The sequence below is a fragment of the Pteropus alecto genome, unplaced genomic scaffold (assembly GCF_000325575.1).
Source record: "Pteropus alecto unplaced genomic scaffold, ASM32557v1 scaffold120, whole genome shotgun sequence".
NCBI lineage: Eukaryota > Metazoa > Chordata > Mammalia > Chiroptera > Pteropodidae > Pteropus > Pteropus alecto.
In genome coordinates this window covers 786,746-794,884 of record NW_006430061.1, presented here as the reverse complement: position 1 = coordinate 794,884, position 8,139 = coordinate 786,746, and the positions used below count along the sequence as shown (strand labels likewise).

The following is an 8,139-nucleotide window of genomic DNA, read 5'->3' as shown; positions in this document are numbered from 1 at the left end:
CATGGTACATGTGTGATTATGTATATGTATATATGTATATGGTAACCCATTTAAAATCTTACAACAAACCAATGACGTAGGTACTATTATTATTGCCATTTTACATATGAGACTAAAACACAGAGAGGTTATTTGCCTAAGATCACATAATTGTTAAGTGGCAGAGCCAAGATTCAAACCCAGGCAATGTGAATCCACTGTGTTATATTTCTCCTTACTTAGCAAAGCACATAAGAGCCAAATGCATAAAAGACTTCGATGTATGTTACTTGACCATTATTTTGTGTCAAACAACTTATCCCAAATCACAAAAGAGCCAACATTACTATTAACAAGTATCGGCTTCTGCTGCACTGCTTTCCCCAAACCACAAAGTAAGAAAGAAAGTGTTTCTTAAACATTTTAAAAGATCAACAAAAGACAAAATTCGTCTATTTTCTTAGGTCAACAGATAGCATTTTTACATATCTATCTGCAAATGTGATACATTAATGATCTGACATAAACTAGGCAAATGACATTAAAACTGGGATCTTTTTACATCACTATTCAAAGTGTTCTTGGGTCTTCCTTAGGCCAATTTAGGATCATTAGAAACCTCTGTCCTAAGAGATTTCCCTTTCCTCTTATGTAATTCAATATAAAACAAAACAAAAAAAATATGATGCCTCTCATAGTAACAGCTATTAATTATATAATTTACTCTATGTAGCACTTCATACATATTAATTCATTTAATTCTCACGATAACTTTATACTATCATTTTTTTACAGCCATAATATACATTATGATACCATAATATATACTATAACATTTTATAGCAAAGATCATTGAAACACAAAGAGGTTAAATAATTTGCCTGAGGCTCTATAGCTGGAGAGTGACTTAGGACCTGAAATCAAGCCCAGAGAGTCTGGCGCATAATCTTGCTCTTAACTACCACATGATGCAGACACTCTTACTTATTTCCATAACTTTTTCCAAGACTTTTCTGAAATATAACATTATGGGTTATATAAATACCTCTGTTTTTCTGGCCTCTAAATACATGTTTGGAAAGTTTTCTGGGTAATTTAGCATTGGTTTCACTCAAATTCCTGCCATTAAATGCATTTTTTTTATATTCTTTTTTTTTTAGAGAAAGATGTTTTCATGACTTAAGACTAAATGGCTGATTATCAGAGGTGGAAAATAAAAGCAGTTAAGAACTACATAATACATAAATCATTTTGACAAAGTTATTTAGAATAAGGAGATATGCTAATCACCTTTTCATATTCCTCTTCAGAGGGATTGTATTTCCTCAGCCACTCTGCAAGTGGTTTATCTTTAAAGGATCCTGTCACACCATATTCCACTTGGATTTTCCTGAGAGTATCTGAAGCAGGAACTAGCTCCACCATGCCTTTAATAACAAAACATTAAGCTGTGTGAAAATGTCTTCCATAAGTAAGCCTTTAAAAAATTTCTAGCTTTCAATCTTTGACATAAGACATCAGCTGGCAAGTATTAAAATATATATATATGTCTGGCAGCCCATGCTAGAAAACACCAGCAATCAAAGTTATTTTTTATTTTCAGAAGATCCACAATGTAAAAGTTAACTTTAACTATTTGAGACTCTATAGTCTGTATGTATGCTACCCCCATCCAAAGAATAACAATTTTAATTATAAACTAGATGATACTGACATCTTTAATAAAATTACTTTTAAGATACATGCTGTCCTACTTCACACACGCACAAAAAAACTGTCTCTAATCATGTATTTGGGCACGGTAACAGTGTTTCTGAACACATTAAGCTCTTTCAAAAGGAAGAACAGATTAGGATTGCCTTGCAACTTGCTTACTGTCTCAAGTGTTTTATCTTCCTAATTGAAATGTAAATGCCTGGCTGGATAACCCATTTTTTTGTTTTCTCTATAATTCCTTTAAAAGAAGTATCAAACAAGTAAATTACGGGACATCTACACAATGAAATACAACGAGGCAGAGCTCTATGTGCTTATGTAGAAATATCTCAAAAATATATTTTTAAAGATAAAATTCAGATGGAGAACTATGTTTAAAAGAAAGACTATTATATTAGAATATACACAAAATATTCCCAGAAGGCTATATAAGGTCATATAAGTGGTTGTATAGGAGTAGCATGCCTAGGACTGAGGATAGAGGTGAGAGAAAGACTTATTTTTTAATTTATTCTATTACATGGTATATGGATATTTTACTGTGTTGCATATATTATTTATATAATTTAAAATTTAGTTTTATATATTTAAAAAATTAAGGCGATGCATTGGCATTAAAATAAGATATGCATACAGAGACCTGCTTTGGACAAAGGACTGGAAGAAACTAAGTAGGCCAAGACCTCTAGGCCACCCCAAAACAAAGTATGCAGGGCCAGGTTATAATCCAAGTAGTCTGGTCAAATATGGCAGAATGAATTCATTTGGAATTTTTATGTTGTCTTGCTTATATCATCTAGTTTATAGTTCACAGTGACAACATTTCAATGAGTACCTGCATCTTGATTCTATAACTATGTTTAATCAAATTGTTAATATACATATAAATTTCTAATTTTATAAATATACATATGTACAAATTACCATGTATAAAACAGTGGACCAAAGTTCATAAGATATACAAAGTACTACTATCTATGAATAAGATATGGTCCCTAACCTGAGAGAACTTAAAATCAATCTAGCAGGAAAGACACAAACCGTGCAGTAAATATCTGGTGAGTATTAAAGTCTGCTAAGTCTGGAGAAGGGAGGGATTATTATAGACTGAGGTGTCTGTTAAAAACTTCAGAGGATATGGATGTGATTTCTTCATTGGAAAAATAAGGATACGGCAAGATAACACAAGTAAAAAGCTGAGCACAGGACGAGACACAAAATAAGTACTTGATCATTAGTTAGAAACAACATAAAAAACAAGAGCGATTTGACTGCCTCCAAAGTTACATGTGATTCCATAAGAAGAAAAAGATGTTCAACTATATGAAATAAGTGTGTGACAGAAAAATTAATCTAATGAGATAGTAGACTATTGTAAAGGAATCTTACTTGATAAAACGTTCATCTTACAAGACTTATATGAAAAACAACCAGCAAGAATTCTTGACCAAATTTCCTTTTTGAGAAGATAAAGTTTGTACATCCTAACCTGAAGGAATAAAGGTGATAAGGCTCTCAATTTGCCTTGGTGGATAAAGTGGAGAAATGTGGAATGGTTGATAACGCAGTGAAGTAGATGAGTAACAAAGTAAAATATGATACCCAAAGATTTAACAATCACCTGAAGGAAGATCTCTAGTGACATGCCAAAAAGGTTGGTGCTTGGCCCTTTCTTAGTAAATATATTTTTTCAATGACTTAGCAGAAGCTACAGAATGTATGTTCTTCAAATTGGTTCAAGACACAAACTAAGAGGTTTGACAATGGCTAACAAAACTCAGACTTTAAAAAGAAACCAATAGGCTGAAAAGTAATGGCTCAAATATAACAAGAAAGTTAATAGTTATGGTCCTACACTTGGGTCTAAGATTCAAAATGTACATGTACAGAATGGCCAAGACATGATTTAGCAGGAGCTAGCATGATGGTTTTATTTGTTAATAAGCTCCATATGTGTGACTCTTTGCCCACCCTTCTGCATTCTATAAAACCCAGGTACATTCTTAGAGATTAGGAATCACTTGAGCCCTTTACAATAAAAACAATTAGCTGATAAGGTAATTTAAAATCACATATGACAAATCACGGAAGAATATGGAACTCAGGATCTGACGCCATAATATTGGTCATCATGAAGAATCTGACTTAATTATATGATAGTCTATGAACAGAACTGGAACTGATGATTAGAAGACACCAGGAGTCAGTTCCCATTCGTCTGAAATACAAGAAAGAACTCTACAGCTATCAGAACTATCCAGGACAGAGTGAACTACCTTGAAGTAGCTCACTATAGGCAGTTAAGCACAAACTGAATGGCGAATATTAGAAGGATGATTAGACAAGATAATGATTAGAATCTGTAAAGCATTTCTTATTTCTACCAAATGTGGGTGATCTTTCTTTCTTTTAAACCCTCAGAGCATTGCCTTTGTAATTCTTAGAGCTGTTAGCTTACTAAAGCATGTTCTAATTACTTGCGTATGTCTTCAATTGCTTCCCTCAAAAATACAAGGACTACATGTTAGTAGCATCTTGCGGATGCTAGATATGCAACCAACATTTGTTGAATAAGAATAATGGTAATGGTTGTGATTTACTGAGCACCTAATATGTATCAGATACTGAGGTGTTTTACATTCATTATCTCATTTAATTATCAGTATTTCTATGAGTGTAGTACTATTATTATTCACACTTAAAATACGTGGTGAGGAAAAAAACTTATTCAATAAATAATGAGTGAAGTTTGTTCCTGGCAGAAAAAAACTTTGTAAACATTATTTTATTTTGCAAAAATGAAATCAAAGTTGTTTCAACTTAAAGATGGCTTTAATATTAAGTCAAAAGCTAAAGACCATAAAGTTCTCGCGGGTCAATTAATGGATACCACTGGTTACTGCAAAGCACTTATTAGAACTACTCACTGAGTTATTTAATTGTGAGTAAAAGAATCAATAAAGCAACACTAAAAAAAATATGAAACAACTGAGATCATAGTGTACCAGCATCAGGACCCATAGGGCAGGTACACCCTGAGCTAAGTTCACAAGCACAAAAAAAAAGGGACCAAGACACAGCTTACAGATTTACCTCGATCTCTGCCAGTTGAAAGACATTTGAAAATTACCATCCTCAGATCTAGTCCTTCTTTAAGCCAGATCTTGTCCATAATTTTTATCATCTGTAAAGCTAACATATCTTGCCGAAGATCTTCACCAACCTTGAAATCAAGGAAACAAAATTAAACTTATACTTTTCTAAAAACTTAATAGATTACATACTATATAGGAAGGAGGGGGAAACAGTGAAAAAAATGAAAAATGACATTAACAGAACTGTCTTTTAATTTTTCTACAGTATTCTAACCTCTTTTTTTCTCAGTTTCCTGAACTATACACTTTAAAAGGCTGGGTTTTATGGTATATGAATTATATTAAATTTTTTAAAAGGATAAATGGGGGGAATCTTTGTGATGATCAAAATATTCCATATCTTGACGTATCAATGCCAATATCCTGATTGTGATATTGTACAATAGCTTTGTAAGATCTCACCATTGGGGGAAACTGGGTAAAGGGGACATGGGATCTCTGTGTAATTACTTATAATAAACTATGAATCTACAATTATCTCAAAATAAAGTTTGCTTTAAATAAAAAAGTTAACCATCCCAAAATAAATTAATTCTAACTGGAATCACATCAAGTTTTCATTTTCTTTAAATTAAATAAAATAACTTAAAAATACATAATGAATACATTTTTGAGACTACAAGAAAATTATGAAAAAAATAAAAGGGACATTTACCTTAACAAATATTAAAACAATGTATAAAATGTTTGTATTCAAACAGATGATACTGTTTTAGGAAAAGGCAAATACATCAGTAAAATAAGAGTCTAAAACCAAATCCGAGTATACAGAAAGTTGCTATGTATATCAAAGGTTGTTCAAGAGAAGCTATCCTTATGAACCTCCACTAATCAAACTCATTAACTAAAACTCTCCATTCTTCATTCAAAATATGTGGTCACAATGCACAGAACTGTGACTGATAACAGATTACTCTGCAGTACTCCACTCCTGCTACTTCCCACAGTTAAGTCAGTATGTTTCTAAAAACCAGCGCCATTGCTCATGGTTTTGCAGTTGTGCGCTACACAACTCTAGGGGGCACCATTCGCATCACAGTCTGTGTGAGAGGCACTGCCTGGAGTTATGACGTGCCGGACCAGCATGGCAGCAGCTCTAGCCCAGAGTTGTATTTATCCTATTACCAGTTTGGGAACAGTTTATGTCAGTGATAACCTTTCACATAATGATTCAATTTAATATTAAATAAACAAACGTACTTTTGGAAAAGGAATGTGAGAAAAGAATTTTTAAATTTTCATTTAAAAACAAAGTAACCTTATTTTGCTCACCTTAAACATGACATTAATTTCTTCACCCATTGGATCAGCATTCACCATTGTGACTTTTAGGGGCACAGCATTAGAACTGAAGAAGGAACATGACTACGAATATAACATATTAAGTATTAGAAAGATAACACTGGAATAAAAATGTGTTTAAGGTTTTTCTGTCCTACGCATTTCTCCTCTCATTTGTTCCTCTGAATTATGGCAAATAAAACACATGTGAACTTCTTTTTAGATTATCTGTCAGATAAGAGGTATATAAAAATGTTTTTTAAAACTTAAACATAACATATATGCGTAATATATCATCTACTACTTTCTAGGCAGAGAAGCAAAACCTTAAAGATTTGAGACAAAACTATTCAAAATTTGACCTTCGACAGAGCACAAAATTTTGTATATTCTTATCTTCTAAATCAGTGTAATCTGGGATGAGATCTCTATTTCTTCTATTTATGGTACTATTATAATTAATAATTAGCCATAGAATCACATAGTGACATTGAATCGAACAATTTCATTAGCAAAGATGAAATCTTATTTTAAAATAAAACTGGTTAAAAAACTAATTTAAGACAATCAGACCAATTTAAAGGTAAATAACAAACAAAACTGAAGGGGAAAAAAAGATAATCACCCTGCCCCTAAATGACATAATTATACAAGTCAGGTACCCATTGTTAAATTTCAATGAAGAGTAGCCAAATTCAGCTTAAAAAAAAAAAATTCAAATCTCAAACTCCATAGATAGTTGTACCCTGGCCTTTTAAAATCTGACACTAATGGATGAATTAATTAGCTGCTTTGCTGAACTTATGGTAGAGAAAATCCACTATTTGTATGATTAGCCCACTTCAAAATAAAATTACTCAATTTTGATGATTATTCAACTACTTTTCTATAGCTTTAAAAAGTACTATAAACCTGGAAGAGTCTATCTGGCCAAAGGAAGGAGAAACAATGTCTGTTAGTTGAACAGTTTTATCACTGAAATTACAACATATGCTTCTTATGTAGCTATTATACCACGGTAAAAAAAAAATAGTTTAATTTGAGGTAGTAAATAATTTTATACTGTTTATTCTTTCAGGAATGGTGATTAGGTAAAAATATACTGAGACAAATATGGACCTTATGGAGACATCCACAAATACTTATAACCAACCTATGCAGGTTTTATCCTCATTTGCCTTAAGCATACCTGCCCATTTGCCTTCTTCCTACACATTACTTTGAAATGTAATATGAACTTATAAGTATTTTATGTGTCACCTTAATATTTAATTCTTTTGCCACAAGACTTGGATTGAGAGGCAGGCGACATTTATTTCTTAGAAAAAAAGACTGTACTCGTTCCATACTCCTTTGGAGGACAACCTAGAAAAAGAGATTAATACATTTTCATAATACATAATGAAAATGAAGACCTATTTTTAAGACAATAAAATTATGATGTGGACCCCATTTTTAAAACACCCAATTGTCAAAAAGAGTTATTGCCACAGAGAGTTAGTTTTTACTATAAAAATAAAATTAGGACAGGCAAAGGCTATAAACGTAGGAGGATAAGTACACATATTCATATTTAACATATTAAATAAAACTCACTAACAAAGAAATAGAAATTAAACAGAAATGAGAGCAAAATTAACAGATGAAAATTTTAAGATAATATCCAGAACTGGCAATAGGGTGGGAAACAGATATTTCATAATCTGTTGGTGGGAACGAAGGTGTATACAGGCATTTTTTTGGTAGAGTAATCTAAGAGAAACTACTATAACTAAAAATATACATGGCTCTTAACTCAGCTACTTCACCTGTAGAAATACTCTATAAGGAAATACTGGCAAAAGGGCAAAAACTTATAAAGTTCACTGAAAAACTGTTTGGGATAAGAAAAATATGTGAACAACCTACATAGAGGTAATGGTTCATATCTTACACTACAATACCTTGTAATATTATGTACCCATTAAGAAACATGAAGGGTAACTAAATGTACTGACATGAATTCTCC

At 32.2% G+C, this 8,139-nt stretch overlaps 1 protein-coding gene across 4 annotated transcripts in view; it reads right to left on the bottom strand.

Moving 5' to 3' along the window:
* The window catches only part of PIK3C2A (phosphatidylinositol-4-phosphate 3-kinase catalytic subunit type 2 alpha), an 87,402-nt gene that overhangs the window by 13,918 nt on the left and 65,345 nt on the right, over positions 1–8,139 (bottom strand). For all 4 annotated transcript variants that reach the window (XM_015589616.2, XM_006904735.3, XM_006904736.3 and 1 more), the window contains 4 exons: positions 7,392–7,496; positions 6,123–6,215; positions 4,789–4,918; positions 1,270–1,406 (listed from right to left, as the gene is read on the bottom strand). In XM_015589616.2, coding sequence (XP_015445102.1) covers positions 1,270–1,406; positions 4,789–4,918; positions 6,123–6,215; positions 7,392–7,496 — 465 coding nt within the window. The remainder of the gene's footprint in view (positions 1–1,269; positions 1,407–4,788; positions 4,919–6,122; positions 6,216–7,391; positions 7,497–8,139) is intronic.